This window comes from Schistocerca gregaria, chromosome 2 (genome assembly GCF_023897955.1).
Source record: "Schistocerca gregaria isolate iqSchGreg1 chromosome 2, iqSchGreg1.2, whole genome shotgun sequence".
Lineage (NCBI taxonomy): Eukaryota > Metazoa > Arthropoda > Insecta > Orthoptera > Acrididae > Schistocerca > Schistocerca gregaria.
The window spans coordinates 1,053,712,226-1,053,730,628 of NC_064921.1; the positions used below are offsets into that span (position 1 = coordinate 1,053,712,226).

The 18,403-nt window shown below is 42.2% G+C and overlaps 1 protein-coding gene across 3 annotated transcripts in view; it reads left to right on the top strand.

Moving 5' to 3' along the window:
- LOC126335593 (uncharacterized) overlaps positions 1 to 17,242 on the top strand; it is a 56,513-nt gene extending 39,271 nt beyond the window's left edge. For all 3 annotated transcript variants that reach the window (XM_049999038.1, XM_049999037.1, XM_049999039.1), the window contains 2 exons: positions 12,821 to 13,060; positions 16,900 to 17,242. In XM_049999038.1, the coding sequence (XP_049854995.1) occupies positions 12,821 to 13,060; positions 16,900 to 17,022 (363 nt within the window). In that variant the 3' untranslated portion in view covers positions 17,023 to 17,242. The remainder of the gene's footprint in view (positions 1 to 12,820; positions 13,061 to 16,899) is intronic.
- The last annotated feature ends 1,161 nt before the right edge of the window (positions 17,243 to 18,403 follow it).

Consider the following 18,403-nt stretch of genomic DNA (forward strand, 5'->3'; position numbering starts at 1 on the left):
AGTACATTGTGCCGTGAGATGTTATTTAATAATACAACACTTCACATACTAGACGCAATAACTCAAAACCAAAGTGCATAATTGTGAGATAACAGTATTTATTACTAACATTGAAATTAGTAATCCTGCACAAAGCAGGTTATAGTGTGAGACATGTCATAATGCAAAATTACACATACTCCTCTGGAATGGTTCATTAGATGGTTGAATACAATAATTAATCATTTTCCCGAATAAGCTGTGGTTATAATCCACGGAAGTACTGATATAACTCTCATTCAACCCGTCTGCTCTCCATTTGATCCGATTTAGAGATATTTGCTGCACACACTTCATTATTTACAACTGCATGTAAATAAATGCAGGCAGTTTGATCATATGAGGGAACAATGGCCTGAAACATGTATGCCCCATATTTCTCTCGTCCAGAAGGTAATATTAAAATACAGATAGTGGGTACATATAGTTCCATAGTTTAAAAGCAGATTATATCCCAAAATCAAATTTATTCCTCCTGTGATAGATACAATACTTTCATCAATTCTAATTTTACCTCTCTTGTCTTGTTGTTGTACTTAATTTTTTGATTTGTGCTGCCGAAAATATAACGAATTGTAGACCCATAGTCTTCATTTCCCTTCCTTTTCTTTCTTGTGAAGGACCTAGAAGTTGATGTCTGAATATCTGCTGACTGATGAACTGTCTGTGAGGTTGCTGGACTTTCATTAACAATAGATATATTGCTACTGTTTTTATATACGTCCTCCACATCAATTTTTACAGGCTCCACTTCCAGTTCGCAGTATGTTGGAACTGGACCACAATGTTTTGATGTGCCACTATCATCTACCTCAAACAGAAAACAAAGTTTTGAATAAAATGTCTGTCTGCTCAAACTCGACTGTAGTTTCGTCTGGACTCTTATTCAGTACCATACAGCGGCGCCACATGCAATAACTGGAAGGTAGTAGTGGTTGTAGTGGTAGTGGTAGTGCTTTACAGTCTAGATACTGATGCATTGGCACGCATTGCTCTGCTAGATGTAAAACATGTTACACACATGTGTCAAGTCTTCCTTGAGTAGACAAAGACATTACAACTGGGTGGGTGAAACTTCTTTGATAGTTGATATTCCCATCTATGCCTTTACACTTACAGGCATAACACACAATTCTTGAATTGTATCCATACAAAGTTTTAATAATATATTTAATGCCAACCAACACATCCCCACACGCAGGTGGCGAGGTGCATAATTATACATACTCTAAATGCAACTAATTTTTTCCACGTGGTGACATTACTCCATATTTGCAACTTCTTTGAAACGAGGAATTTGTTTGCAATAAATTAACAGCACTTTCTCAACCCCAAAATGTTACATATACAAGTAGTTACACCAACCTGGATATCGTGGCCCACTGCCATGAATGGCAACTCTACTGCCTTTGTTTTCTGTGGCACATAATGACCTTCCAAAAATTTCACTTTCTTAAAATACCACAAACTTGGTGCTTAAAAGTGAAAAAAACCAACACGCATGGATTTATTTAGATCGCTAGTAAATTCTATTAACAAAAAACAAGAAACGTTCGGCGAATTACGTAATTCTCTGTAAATGATACAAAAGTAACAATGTGCAGTGATTTATTTATTTCGCTAGTAAAGAGTACATACGTACAATCCAGTTTTCATACTCTCTCTTCTCTTGTTGTTCTCAACGTTAAACATGTTCTTCATGTTTGAAACTTTAGTTTGGCTCTTCTTTGGGTTCCATAACTGCGGCCCAACATTGTTAACCCCTTCAAACACTGTACAAAGAGCCTCCGAGCGGGAATGTTTATCGTGATAGTTTTTAGCCTTCATGTTGTGTCAACACTGCTCTTCTCTGAACGTGTCTATCAACACGCACAATTAGTCGACTGTTCGAGCGGCCATATCTCTCCTTCTGAATTTCTCATACCACTGAATGGACGAATGGCCTGCCTGTGAAGTAGGTGGCGTTCTTCCATCACATTAGGTCACGTTCGTGTGTACGTTCGGAATGTGTGACAGTCTTCATATTGCTATTCGCGTCTGGAAAGATCGCTCAATATGCTTTTTCCACGCTCAACTACCGAATGCACGGCCCGTGTGCCGACGGCCTTAGGGCAGCTCGAGAGGAGGCTAGAGGGCTCTGGAAACCGGCTGCGCGCCGGGCTTAACTGTGGCTGCGTGCCACTTGTTCAGGCTTAGGCAGGCTGCTGGCGCAGTTTCCACAGACCTGGCGCACCTGGTCGGCATGGCCCTGTTTGCTGCTTGTAGTCCCCGACAAGTAGTGCTGTAGCACATCTGCGGGGCAGTGGCAGCTTTCTACAGCGATCACACGCATAATGGGCGGAGTATAGCTGTAGAGTTGTTGGCACCCTTTGTTTACATTTTCGACATAAGGTGAGCAGGTCAGTGTCAACCCCATGATGTCACAAGTCATGCCCCTTATAAATCATGTCAGCATAACGATGTCACAAACCATAACCTTTTTCAATGACGCCACATTCGCACAAATTTAAAAAAATACCAAATTGCGCTAATGAAATATTTTTACACCTACCTCTACATGGATACTCTGCAAATCACATTTAAATGCGTGGCAGAGGGTTCATCCAACCACCTTCACAATTCTCTATTATTCCAATCTCATAACGCGTGGAAAGAACGAACACCTATTTCTTTCCGTACAAGCTCTGATTTCCCTTATTTTATCGTGGTGATCGTTTTACCCTATGTAGGTCGGTATCAAAAAAATATTTTCGCATTCGGAGGAGAAAGTTGGTGATTGGAATTTCGTGAGAAGATTCCGTCGCAACGAAAAACGCCTTTCTTTTAATGATTTCCAACACAAATCCTGTATCATTTTTGTGACACTCTCTCCCATATTTCGCGATAATACAAAACGTGCTGCCTTTCTTGGAACTTTTTCGATGTACTCCGTGAGGCCTGTCTGATAAGGATCCCACACCGTGCAGCAGTATTCTAAAAGAGGACGGACAAGCGTAGTGTAGGCAGTCTACTTGGTAGGTGCGCTGCATTTTAAAAGTGTCGTGCCAATAAACCGCAGTCTTTGATTAGCCTTTCCCACAACATTTTCTATGTGTTCCTTCCGTTTCAAGTTTATCGTAATTCTAATACCTAGGTATTTAGTTGAATTTACGGCTTTTAGATTAGACTGATTTATCGTGTAACCGAAGTTCAAAAATTTCCTTTTGGGAGTCATGTGGATGACCTCACGCTTTTCGTTATTTACGGTCAACTGCCACTTTTCGCACCATTCAGATATCTTTTCTAAATCGTTTTGCGGTTTGTTTTCATCTTCTGATGACCTTATTAGCCGATAAACGACAGCGTCATTTGCAAACAACCAAAGAGGGCTGCTCAGATTATCTCCCAAATCGTTTATCTATATAAGGAAGAGCAAATGGCCTATAACACTACCTTGGGGAACGCCAGAAATCACTTCTGTTTTTCTCGATAACTTTCCGTAAGTTACTACGAACTGTGACCTCTCTGACAGGAAATCACAAATACAGTAACATAACTGAGACGATACTCCATAAGCACGCAATTTCACTAAGAGCCGCTTCTGTGGTACAGCGTCAAAAGTCTTCCCGAAATCCGGAAATACGGAATCGATCTGAAATCCCTTGTCAATAGCACTCAACACTTCACGTGAATAAAGAGCTAGTTGTGTTTCACAGGAACGGTGTTTACTAAACCCATGTTGACTGTTTCTTCGAAAGTAATTCATAGTGTTCGAACACAATGTATGTTCTAAAATCCTGCTGCATATCGACGTTAACTATGTGGTAAGAATCCCACACCAAGCAGCAGTATTCTAAAAGAGGACGGACAAGCGTATTGTAGGCAGTCACCTTAGTATGCCTGTTACATTTTGTAAGTCTCCTGCTAATAAAACGCAGCCTTTGGTTAGCCTTCCCCGCAACATTTCCTATGTGTTCATAATGTGAGATGTGCGTAACAGCACCGTTAATGGCCAACTCTGTACTACTTGATGCAATAATTTACCAACATCCGTATGTATTATAGAAATTTATTTTATGAACTTCTTATGTGCTACCAGTTTCGGCATTACATTGATGCCGGCCGCGGTGGCCGAGCGGTTCTAGGCGCTTCAGTTCGGAACCGTGCGACTGCTACGGTCGCAGGTTCGAATCCTGCCTCGGGCATGGGTGTGTGTGATGTCCTTAGGTTAGTTAGGTTTAAGTAGTTGTAAGTTATAGGGGACTGATGACCTCAGATGTTAAGTCTCATAGTGCTCAGAGCCATTTGAAGCATTACCTTGATGCCATCTTCAGGCCTCACACGTCATAGTCGTAAATCCGCTATACACGGAAGGAGCCATTTAACTGGACCCGTGAATCAAATCGTTATTCTTTCGCGGTGAACTGCGTATTAATCTATGTCTCCCGTGAATAATCCGTTTGTCCCTTTAACTCTTTTGCTGAATTCTTTCATAATCTAATGTAATACATCTTTTTTAACGCCCTGTCGTCTACTTTACATATGCCGATTTGTTTATTCTTACATCGTTTAAGACCAAGTCCCACAAACAGATTTTTTTCAGAGTCTAGTTGCTGTAGTTGAAATGCAGTTCAGTAAGATAATCCTGTGAAGTTTTCGCAAACCTGGCACTTCTTTGCAGGGTATATAATATCACAGAAACGTCTGTCTAGCAGCCAGTTTGTCAACAACTCCGAAATAATACTTATCGTGTCTCCTTTGTTGCTTCTTTTGGGCAGATATTTTATTCCACTCAGCTCAGTAGCTTGTCCTTCCTGCCGTAATTTACACTTTCATACTTACCCAACTTCTTTTTGCCTGCACGTTGTGGATTCTTTTTCGCCAGCACTGCCATCCCTTTTTCCTTCATCTCTCCAAAAGAAACCTGTCGCGGGTGCTACTGAAGCCATTTTCCGCTATCGTTTTCCGTGCTTACTGAGCGAGATAAAAAGGCACAGTGCTTTGAAGTGGCACGTGGCTGTAGCTATCAAGATGACCAAATTACAAGCGAACTTAAAAAGTAACTTACACAGTATTATGGGAACCGAAGTAAATTTTATTGAACGCAGCACTACGCTTCAAAGTAAACAACAGATACGGGGAGCCCAGCGAAGGAGTTCCTGATTACAAAATAAATATCTCGAAAGCTAAGAACGATAAACGAGTGCAACAAGAGGTGTGATTGTGAAGCTGTAAGAATTTTGTTTTACAGAAGTGATGCAAAAGTGTCGAAATAGTTGGAAAAGCTGCTAACAAATGTCGCTGTGCAGCTCGTGTAGTATAAGGATTTGTAATTAAACTCGCCCTCCGTAAGCGAGCTTTACAGTCACGTCACAGGTTTCTCCAAACGTCCATCACTTACAGTACGGCTGTGTCACCAACGAGCAATGGAATTTTTCATCACATCCTCTAGTGTCTCAGCGGAAAATGAGTCGCACACCGCGCAGATCACCGACTCAAACTCGTCCATCGCGGTGGAATGTTCCGGAAGACAGGGTCTTTCAATGCGCTCCACAAAAAATAGTCTTAAGAAGTCATATCTGGCGAATATGAGGCCAATCCATCCCTCTGCCAGTAAATTCACAATATTCCAAAACACCTGTTCGATGCGATGCGGACTGGGCCCATGTTGCATGGACCTCTCGGTGCCTGGTCGAGCCTCTATGCGTCGAAAAATTGCTCCGCACGTGGCGTCCACTAGCACCAGTGGTGCCTCTGTGCAGCCCAAACAGTAACTGCGGCAGAATACAGGTTCACTTTGCACAAATAAAGGCTTCTGGTAGCCGAAAGCCGCAAGTTTTTTGGACTAGATGCTGCCAGCAGCAAATCTTTCTTTATCAATCATTTTGAGAATCTCATTCGCAAAGCCAGCCCTCCGTCGCACAGTTTGTACACGTATAGTGTAATGGCTCTGGATTTGAATGTAAACATGTGTAGGCTGTCGCGGTGTTTTCTCCGTGCCGGATCGCTTCAAACCGGAATTTGATTCAGTTCTTGGGACGGATTTCCTTGGATTTTGGTGAATCTACATCTACATCTACGTGATTACTCTGCTGTTCACAATAAAGTGCCTGGCAGAGGGTTCAATGAACCAGCTTCAAGCTGTCTCTCTAGCGTTCCACTCTCTAACGGCGCGCGGGAAAAACGAGCACTTCAATTTTTCCGTGCGATACCTGTATTGTATCGTGATGATTATTTCTACCTATGTAGGTGGGTGCCAACAGAATGTTTTCGCAATCGGAGTAGAAAACTGGTGATTGCAATTTTATGAGAAGACCCCGTCGCAACGAAAAACGCCTTTGTTTTAACGACTGCCACTCCAGTTCACGTAATATATCTTTGGACCATCTCCACTTTTTCGCGATAATACAAAACGAGCCGCCTTCTTTGAACTTTTTCGATTTCATCCGTCAGTCCCACCTGATGCGGACCCCACACGGCAAACAATACTCCAGAATAGGGCGGACAAACGTAGTGTAAGCAGTCTCTTTGGTAGACCTGTTCCACCTTCTAAGTGTTCAGCCAATGAATCGCAGTCTTTGGTTTGCTCTACCCACACCATTATATATGTGATCGTTCCAATTTAGGTTATTTGTAATTGTAATCCCTAGGTATTTAATTGAATTTACAGCCCACATATTTCTGTGACTTATCGCATAATCGAAATTTAGTTGATTTCTTTTAATACTGATGTGAGTAATTTCGCACTTTTCTTTATTCAGGGTCAACTGCCACTTTTCGCACTATACAGATATCTTACTTAAATCATTTTTCATGTCGTTTTGATCATCTAATGACTTTACAACACGGTAAATGAAAGCATCATCTGCAACCAATCTAACACGGCTACTGAAATTGTCTCCTACGTAGTTAATATAGATCAGGAACGATACAGGGCCTATAACACTTCCTTGGAGAACGCCGGATATTACTTCTGTTTTACTCGCTGACTTTCCGTCTATTACTACGAACTGTGACCTTTGTGACAGGAAATCGCAAATGCAGTCGCACAATTGAGGCGATATTCCATAGGCACAGCTTGGTTAGGAGTCGCTTGTGAGAAACTGTGTCGAAAGCCTTCTGGAAATCTAAAAACATGGTATCAATTTGACACCCTCTGTCGATAGCACTCACCATTTGATGAGTATAAAGAGCTATTTGTATTTCGCAAGAACGATGTTTTCTGAATCCGTGCTGGCTACGTGTCAATAAATCGTTTTCTTCTATTGTTGTTGTCTTCAGTCCTGAGACTGGTTTGATGCAGCTCTCCATGCTACTCTATCCTGTGCAAGCTTCTTCATCTCCCAGTACTTACTACAACCTACATCCTTCTGAATCTGCTTAGTGTATTCATCTCTTGCTCTCCCTCTACGATTCTTACCCTCCACGCTGCCCTCCAATGCTAAATTTGTGATCTCTTGATGCCTCAGAACATGTCCTACCAACCGGTCCCTTCTTCTTGTCAAGTTGTGCCACAACCTCCTCTTCTCCCCAGTTCTGTTCAATACCTACTCATTAGTTATGTGATCTACGCATTTAATCTTCAGCATTCTTCTATAGCACCACATTTCGAAAGCTTCTATTCTCTACTTGTCTAAACTATTAATCGTCCATTTTTCCCTTCCATACATGGCTACACTCCATATCAACTTTCAGAAACGACTTCCTGACACTTAAATCTATACTCGATGTTAACAAATTTCTCTTCTTCAGAAACGCTTTCCTTACCATTGCCAGTCTACATTTTATATCCTCTATACTTCGACCATCATCAGTTATTTTGCTCCCCAAATAGCAAAACTCCTTTACCACTTTAAGTGTCTCGTTTCCTAATCTAATTCCCTCGGCATCACACGACTTAATTCGACTACATTCCATTATCCTTGTTTTGCTTTTGTTCATGTTCATATTATACCCTCCTTTCAAGACAGTGTCCATTATGTTCAATTGCTCTTCCAAGTCCTTTGCTGTCTCTGACAGAATTACAATGTTATCGGCGAACTTCAACGTTTTTATTTCTTCTCCATGGGTTTTAATACCTACTCCGAATTTTTCGTTTGTTTCCTTTACTGCTTGTCAATATACAGATTGAATAACATCGGGGACAGGCTACAACACTGTCTCACTCCCTTCCCAACTGCTGCTTCCCTTTCATGCCCCTCGACACTTATAACTGCCATCAAATCGTAAATAGCCTTTCGCTCCCTGTATTTTACCCCTGCCATCTTTAGAATTTGAAAGAGAGTTTTCCAATCAACATTGTCAAAAGCTTTCTCTAAGCCTACAAATGCTAGAAACGTAGGTTTGCCTTTCCTTAATCTAGCTTCTAAAATAAGTCGTAGGGTCAGTATTGCCTCACGTGTTCCAACATTTCTGCGGAATCCAAACTGATCTTCCCCGAGGTCGGCTTCTACCAGTTTTTCCATTCGTTTGTAAAGAATTCGCGTTAGTATTTTGGATCTCTGACTTATTAAACTGATAGTTCGGTAATTTTCACATCTGTCAACACTTACTTTCTTTGGCATTGGAATTATTATATTCTTCTTGAAGTCTGAGGGTATTTCGCCTGTCTCATACATCTTGCTCACGAGATGGTAGAGTTTTGTCAGGACTGGCTCTCCCAAGGCCGTCAGCAGTTCCAATGGAATGTTGTCTACTCCCGGGGCCTTGTTTCGACTCAGGTCTTTCAATGCTCGGTCAAACTCTTCACGCAGTATCTCCTATTTCATCTTCATCTACATCCTCTACCATTTCCATAATATTGTCCTCAAGTATATTGCCCTTGTATAGACCCTCTATATACTCCTTTCACCTTTCTGCTTTCCCTTCTTTGGTTAGAACTGGGTTGCCATCTGAGCTCTTGATATTCATACAAGTGGTCCTCTTTTCTCCAAAGGTCTCTTTAATTTTCCTGTAGGCAGTATCTATCTTACCCCTAGTGAGATAAGCCTCTACATCCTTACATTTGTCCTCTATCCATGCCTGTTTAGCCATTTTGCACTATCCTATCGATCTCATTTTTGAGACGTTTGTATTCCTTTTTGCCTGCTTCATTTACTGCATTTTTATATTTTCTGCTTTCATCAATGAAATTCGGTATTTCTTTTGTTACCCAAGGATTTGTACTAGCCCTCGTCTTTTTACCTACTTGATCCTCTGCTCTCTTCACTACTTCATCCCTGAGAGCTACCGATTCTTCTTCTACTGTATTTCTTTCCCCCATTCCTGTCAATTGTTCCCTTATGCTCTCCCTGAAACTCTGTACAACCTCTGTTTCCTTCAGTTTTTCCAGGTCCCATCTCGTAAAATTCCCACCTTTTTGCAGATTCTTCAGTTTTAATACAGTTCATAACCAATAGATTGTGGTCAGAGTCCAAATCTGCCCCTGGAAATGTCTTACAATTTAAAACCTGGTTCCTAAATCTCTGCCTTACCATTATATAATCTATCTGATACCTTCTAGACTAGGCAGATTCAGAAGGATGTAGTTTGCAGTAGGTACTGGGAGGTGTAGACGCTTGCACAGGATAGAGTAGCACGGAGAGCTGCATCAAACCAGTCTCAGGACTGAAGACCACAACAACAACAACAACCTTCTACTATCTCCAGGGTTCTTCCATGTATACAGCCTTCTTTTATGATTCTTGAACCAAGTGTTAGCTATGAATAAGTTATGCTCTGTGCAAAATTCTACCAGACGGTTTCCTCTTTCATTTCTCTCCCCCAAATCCATATTCACGCATATGTTTCCTTCCCTCCCTTTCCCCACTCTCGAATTCCAGTCACCCATGACTATTAAATCTTCATCTCCCTTCACTACCTGAACAATTTCTTTTATCTCATCATACATTTCATCAATTTCTTCATCATCTGCAGATCCAGTTGGCATATAAACTTGAACTACCGTAGTAGGCATGGGCTTCGTGTCTATCTTGGCCACAATAATGCGTTCAGTATGCTCTTTGTAGTAGCTTACCCGCACTCCTAATTTTTTATTCATTATTAAACCTACTCCTGCATTACCCCTATTTGATTTTGTATTTATAACCCTGTAGTCACCTGACCAAAAGTCTTGTTCCTCCTGCCACCGGACGTCACTAATTCCCAATACATCTAACTTTAACCTATCCATTTCCCTTTCTAAATTTTCTAACCTACTTGCCCGATTAAGGGATCTGACATTCCACGCTCCGATCCGTCGAACGCCAGTTTTCTTTCTCCTGATAATGACGTCCTCTTGTGTAGTCCCCGCCCGGAGATCCGAATGGGGGACTATTTTACCTCCAGAATATTTTACCCAAGAAGACGCCATCATCATTTAACCATACAGTAAAGCTTCATGCCCTCGGGAAAAATTACGTCTGCAGTTTCCCATTGCTTTCAGCCGTTCGCGATACTAGCACATCAAGGCCATTTTGGTTCGTGTTACAAGGCCAGACAGTAGCCCCTACAAATAATGAAGAGGCTGCTGCCCCTCTTCAGGAACCACACGTTTGTCTGGCCTCTCAACAGATACCCCTCCGTTGTGGTTGCACCTACGGTACGGCCATCTGTATCGCTGAGGCACGCAAGCCTCCCCAACAACGGCAAAATCCATGCTTCATGGGGGTTTTCTTCTAGGTACTTCATAATGTTCGAATACAGTGTATGTTGTAAAACCCTACAGCAAATCGACGTTAGTGATATCAGCCTATAATTCAACGGATTGCTTCTACTTCCCTTTTTAGGTATTGGTGTGACCTGTTCAATTTTCCAGTCTATAGGTACGGATCTTTCTGTGAGCGAGTGTTTGTATATAATTGCTAAATATGGAGCTATGGTATCAGCATACTCTGAGAGGAACCTGACCGGTGTACAATCTGGACCGGCTTTGCCATTATTAAGTGACGTAAGCTGCTTTGCGACACCGAGGATATCTATTTGTATGTTTCTCATCTTGGTAATTGTTTTTGATTGGAATTGAGGAATAATTCTAGAAAAACTGTGGCGTCAATTTCAGGATTTTGGCAATTGTTCGTTGTTGCTGTATGGCTGTGATGGTATTACACTACCAGAAAATCAAGAGTTGTTGACTGGAGTACATGATTTCAAGCACTTCCTTCTATTCGCTAACTTCCTTTCATGTATCAACAGCGGAAATGATCACTCTGAACTGCGATGCACTGTTTATAGACTCAACATAGTGCGATTACAGCGGCATCTGTTAGCAGCTTTTAGAGACTTCTACATAGCTTCTGTATAAAATTCTCAAGGCTTTCAACATAAACGTATTGTTTGTTGCACTCGTCTATCGATCTTAGTATTCGAGATTTTTGATTTTGAAATCACGAATTCCTTCGCTAAACACCCATATACGTGACAGTTTTTCAGCATAATCATCAAGAGTCTCCTCGGCGATAGAAATCTGTTCGTTGATCGTGGAGCCATTCGGCATCCTCTTTCTGAACGTCCTCGTCGTTGGAAAATCTCTTTCTCACCAGACGTCCCTTCAGTTTTCCCAAAAGATGGAAGTCGCAAGGCGCAGAGTGTGCATTGTGTTGCTGATCGGGACCATCCACATCACGGCCGTGCGGCTTCGGATCAGTTTGTTGGCATCATTTCGCGACAGCTGTGCACGACGTTGCTTTTGGTCCACACGCCACCAGAATTTCACGGTGAACCTATGCGCAGTACGGACTTTTTGTGTACTTCAACTTTGTTGGGTCTTTTCACTGCCACACTGTAACGCACTTGTCCGTATCGCAGCGGAACTGTGTCTGCAGGAAATCTGCAACATGTGCTCTCTTCTGACTATGCGACACTTGTTACGCATTGGCCTTACCGTGGGACGACATGTGTAACTTACGAAAATATAAGTAACTAACTTCAAAACGCAACTATCACTTTTCTGGAGCTTTTATTCAGATAATAACTTTCGGGAAACTACGTTGCCATCTTCGAATTTTATGCACTACATTTCAAGGAATCTCGTACACGTGTAGAATAATTTGTGTCACATAAGAAGAAGACATTGCAAGAACATGCACGGCATAGTGCGTCGGCGTGTCAAAAGTAAAACAACCGTTATATAAAATATCGTACACAGTGCAGCGAATACACATGCTCATACTCACTTAGAAGCCACGTACAGTTAAATTATTATCTCTGAGATGCCGATATATTATGCCCAGCCTGTTGTTGGAATATCTTTTTGTTATGTAACTCAATTTATTGTACACATTCCGTGAAGTGTAGTGCATAAAATCCGAAGACAGCAAAGTAGTTTGCCGAAACCAGTTATCGGAATAAATATCTCAACAAAAAGCATGGTGGCATTTTGAAGTTTGTTCCTTCTATTTTCTAGATCGCCCCCATCGTGGAGTAATGTGAAGCAGATGCATGTGTATCTTACCTCCTGAAGTCCGTACTTTGCTCGTCTATGGCCGAGTCTACAGCTCCATCTGTTAGGCTAATGTCAAATCACATAGCGCTTTGTCCAGACCTCCAAATCATTTAGTGTCAATTTTTTCCGCGAGTTCACATTTTTTTATTCGTTGCTTCATTTTTGTAGCACTAAGCCATAAGTCATTAGAGTTTTAGATATTGACGCTGAGTACTCCACAGTGAGTTTTATTTGCTTTCAGTTTTAAGAAACAGCAAACAACAGACAGAATTTTTATATTCAACAGAGGTCGTCAGTCCCTGTAGTGGGTACAAGCAGGTAACTGTAAAAGTTTGACGTCACAACTGACACTTGCCTCTCCTGGCGTACTTTTCCCTGCAGGTTGAGGGCGTGGCCTGCCACAAAGTGTTCGATGCCTACGCGTACCTGATGTCGCGGGTGCAGCCGGACGTGTTCACGCGCTACGGCGTGGACTGCTACCTGACCGCGCTGGGCCTCTCCGTGGACCCCGAGTACAGGGGGCAGGGCGTGGGCGAGCAGCTGCTGAGGGCCCGCTGGGACCTGTGCAGGGCCCTCGGCATACCGCTCACCGTCACCTGGTTCTCCGCCAGGGCGTCGCAGGTAAGTGCATACAGGTGCACAGTGTGAGTCGACGAGAGGAAAAAGGGAAAACGTCTAGGTTTGGATGTTTTGTCGAATGTATCAGATAGGTAATTTGTGTGTCGAGGTACATTTGATCACTCTACATCTACATCTACATTTATACTCCGCGAGTAACCCAATGGTGTGTGGCGGAGGGCACTTTAGTCATTACCTTTTCTGCTCCAGTCGCGTATTGTTCGCGGGAAGAACGACAGTCTGAAAGCCTCCGAGCGCGCTCTAATCTCTCTAATTTTACATTCGTGATCTCCTCTGGAGGTATAAGTAGGGGGAAGCAATATATTCGATACCTCATCCAGAAACGCACCCTCTCGAAACCTGGACAGCAAGCTACACCGCGATGCAGAGCGCCTCTCTTGCAGGGTCTGCCACTTGAGTTTGCTAAACATCTCCGTAACGTTATCACGCTTGCCAAATAACCCTGTGACGAAACGCGCTGCTCTTCTTTGGATCGTCTCTATCTCCTCCGTCAACCCGACCCGGTACGGACCCCACACTGATGAGCAATACTCAAGTACAGGTCGAACGAGTGTTTTGTAAGCCACCTCCTTTGTTGATGGACTACATTTTCTAAGGACTCTCCCAATGAATCTCAACCTGGCACCCGCTTTACCAACAATTAATTTTATATGATCATTCCACTTCAAATCGTTCCGCACGCACGCTCTCACTCCAGTGAGTGTTTCTGTTTAAACGCCAAGGGAAAGAAAAAAACGACGCACCACGAGCGAACTACCTTAAAGGGACGAAAATCGCTGGATGTGATGTACATCTGCAGAGAAACAAATAATGACAATTTCAGAAAAACTGCATGATTTTTCAAGAGAAACAGATTCAGAAACAGAGCAAGTCAACAAGGCGTTGTTCAATCCCCGCCGCTTACAAAAGCAGCTACTCCACTAGGTATTGATTCATTGAATCGTTGAATGTGCCCCTGTGGGGTATCATGACAAATTCTGCGCAAGGGCGCGTTAGTAGTTTCTCGTCTGTCTCACTCGCACATTACATACAGCGCTTAGGTCTCAGGAGGCAATAGACTCCTGTGAGTTTGCCCGTCTCGTGGTGAATGTTCGCCCTTTGTGGCATCCAGTCCTGGACGACAGGGTCGTTCCACAGTTCCTGTAGGCTGACTCTTCCGGCCACATATTTAAGTGAGAGCGCAATGCTCGTTAACTCACAGTGTCAGTCGAGGTGAGGAAACATATCTAAAACAAGCCTGCCGATATTACGGAAAATGAGAACAGCAATACAAAAGACACAACCTCAGTAAAGTAAACAGTGAAAGCAATTTGTTCTGTATAGTAACGAATGACTACCTGACGTGACCTTCTTCTGGGCTTCTTATTAAAATGTTAAACCTTGAACTAATATAATTTTGTCTTACGGCTGATACCGTGTAATAGACGCTTCAGACTTTCAACAGAGTCTGCATGTGCGTCATTTCCTTGGTGACAGTGATGAAATTCCACGGAATTGACTGCGTATTATTGCAATTACAGGTGCTTGAAGTGTCGGTGTCGTTATTTAATGAAAGGATCATTTCATAGATGGAAATTTTCAGAATCCTTTAGTTGCTGCGGTTTTATCCATAATGTGCTGCCTTTGACGGGTACCGTCCAGTCTCCATAGGTGACTTCCATAGTTTAATATTAACTGCAACATTACTCTTCAGTGTATATTCTTCATCCTTCCTTTTTTTAATTTTTTTCCGTGCTGACCAAGAATTTATGAACGAATTTACGAGACTAGACAACACACAAATTTTATACTAAGTCCTTCTGCAAGATTAATATAAAATGTTTGGATGGAGAAAACATTTGAAGCTTAATGTCAATAGCGGTTTCCTTAGCGATTATCTTTCACTGGAGGCTAGTCTGTATTCATCAGCGACTGCACTGGGTAAAATAAGATAAGTTAAGCACTGTTTAATCTCGTAATCAGTTCTGTGAAAATGCTGAAGTGACCATTCGTTTTATACGGTCACTTTGTCCCCATGCTAGTCTTCCAGTGGTCATTATGCACCGATACGTCTGTTTCACAGTTAGGTTTCCCTCTGTCTCATATGTAAAATGAGTGTCTTTTGCATCATTCAGGGTGTTTGAAAAAGAAAATAAGTGTTTGAATGTCTAATTCATTAAACTGCCCCTTGCCACGGTCCGCGCAGCTTCCCCCGTCGGAGGTTCGAGTTCTCCCTCGGGCATGTGTGTGTGTGTGTGTGTGTGTGTTGTACTTAGCGTAAGTTAGTTTAAGTTAGATTAAATAGAATGTAAGCCTAGGGACCGATGACCTCAGCAGTTTAGTCCCATAGGAACTTACCACAAATTTCCAATTATTAAACTGTGATGTATACAACTATGAAACTTGGGACACACATTTACGAATCTCCTAAGTTTGGATTACACATGTTCGATACGTCCTCCACCAGCGACACAAAAATTATCACATCGATACTGGGATTCCTCCTATATTCGTGTGAGGATGTCCATCGCCACTGACGTTATGACAGTACGAATCTGGTTCGTCAAATCTTCTAAGCCCTGTTGTACCGTTGGTGCATGAACGTGTGCTTAATACAATCCCACTGGAAGGTCACAGGACGTCAAATCCGATGACCGTGGAGACCAGCTGAAAAGTGCTGCCTCGCAGGATTAATTCAACGTCTCAGTACAGTTTCATTTGGATATTCACGCACTTGGAAACTCCAGTGATTGGAAGATGGTGGGGGGGGGGGGGGGCTTTTTGTTGAAAAATGACGTCCCCGTTCAGTCTCGGAAAAGAGTTCTGTATCAGTGTTACCATTAAAGAAGAGTGAGGCGTAAACAGATGACTGAAATATTCCACAAACCACTTTGACTTTGGGGAATTCGTACATGTTCAACGTGTGCAAATGCGTTCTGTAGACCACAAATTCGAACAATGTATTTGTTTAATTTCCCACTAAAGTGAAAAGTAGCTTCGACATTTAACGTGATGCGTTGTGCGAAAGCGTTGTGGAGCTTGTAATGCTTCATAACCAACCGATATCTCAAACCACGCCAAATTATTGTTCTAGGCATATGTAGCTCGCGAATGGCATGACGAGTTGATTTTGTAGGCCCACGTTGGAAAAAGGTTTGAATCAGTGTGACATTTTCGTTGGATACACGAAAATCAGGACTCTTTTGTTTACACACATACAGACAGACAGACACACACACACACACACACACACACACACACACACACACAAACGTGCGCGCGAGCTCCCCCATATATACAGAAAAAAAAATGGTTCATCCCTTCGGAACGCCGGCCGGGGTGGCCAAGCGGTTCTAGGCGCGACAGTCTGGATCCGCGCCACCGCTACGGTCGCAGGTTCGAATCCTGCCTCGGGGATGGATGTGTGTGATGTCCTTAGGTTAGTTAGGTTTAAGTAGTTCTAAGTTCTAGGGGACTGATGACCTCAGAAGTTAAGTCCCATAGTGCTGAGAGCCACTTGAACCATCCCTTCGGAACACAAAATCGAGAACACAAAATGACTTCTGCTGCGGAGTAGCCATTTTGCAACATGTGACGATAACAAAGCAAAAAGAAGATAACCGACGTCTAGTGGCAATGAATATAAACTAGTCGATTTATTCATCCCCTCCAATAACCGAACAGATCTCAGCGATCGATAATTTTGACAACATAGTACTTGGTACTACGTACATCCTTGTTGCAGTGCGCTGTATATGACAAGTGAAGGGAGTTACTCAAGTGCTTGCTGTATCAGTACCTTAGACCAGAATGTGACGATAGAATTTTCTTTTTTCTCGCAGATCCTGGCGGAGCGCGTGGGGTTTGAGACCCTGGTTGAAGTGTCCTACGAGGAGTACGGCGAGCCAGACTTCAAGAAGAGCACGACACCTACCATGAAGATCATGGCTGCCCGCATAACGTAATGTGACACTCGGCTGGGTTCTCAGTTTACGTCTGGCGTTTACAGCTTACTACAGCTGAGACTTGAGAAACAGCATCAAGGGCAGTGTATTCATACACGTAGCTTGCTATGTTATACCATTTCTAGATTTTTTTTCAAGTCTGTATGCGTAAGCACGTCAGACACAAACTGACAAAGATTTTGAAACTGTCTAAATAAATGGAAAATGAGTTGTTCTCGTATATATAAAAAAATAACATATGCTGCTGCCTCCAGTTTTCCTAACTATTATCACAAGCTAAGATATTGCCGAAACGCATAAATTTGTCGACAAAAGTGGATGGAAAAACATTTCGCTGGAACAGATACACTTACAGTCCCAGAGCAACATTTTTAACCCAGTAGGTGTGTCAAAGTTGGCTCCTTAACAACTCGAGTAGTGTTCGTTGGCGTCCCGTGTTAAAGAGTCACTGCAATTTGAACCGGCAAATGTCATCTACAAGTAGAAGATAAAGAATGTTCTTGAATGAATGTAATTTCTGACAAACCCTCGAAATTGTGATGCCACGGCTTCGTGACATGAGAGCACGTAAATTGGCAACTGCAACAAAAAATGAAGATAATAATATTAAAGTTTGCTTGAAATAATATTAAATATTGTCGTCATCGTTAAAACGTTGCTTTAAACTGTCGCACAGATTAGTAATTGCAACACTGTAATGCTGAAAATTCATACGTTTAGCAGCAAATAGAAGTCACATTCTATTACTAACAGCTAATTTTGGGAAGGTCAGGGAGGCCTCTCTAGCTGACGCAAAACTTTGACAGCACCATTCAATACGTCACACTGTCAGTTACAGTCGCAATTGCCGATAAATTGGGAACGTATTTCGTAGCATTAATGCATGCAGCAGTCTATTGCCCAAAACTTTGTCATGAGCATTATTAATTTCAGTACAATTAATTGGTCAGATTTTAAGGGTATTTAGCAGTATATGGCTCTAAATCGAACTAATGAAGCTTATCAGACTCATAGCCTGCACTATGTTTTAGCAGCAACTGGAGAAATTAAGAGGCTGCCACTGAACTGTAGCTACGGGGACAGCATCATTTTATGAGAGATGCAATCAACTTTTGTGCCCTAGCACTCGGCGATTGAAAACTGTAACGTCTAACGGTACCAATTAGTTCAGAACAATGAATGATTCCTTGCTGCAAAAACGATCACAGGTGATATTTTAGAACTATCTTATATTTCAGTCAGTAACAAAATAAAAAAAAGTCACTAGATTAGGATATCTGTCTGATGAACGTCAGTCAGTCTACCTAAACTAGTCCTAACATAAACGTTATCCTAAAACAGCAGGCTTTGTTAATGTTCTGCGGCAAGATACCTTTCGTTA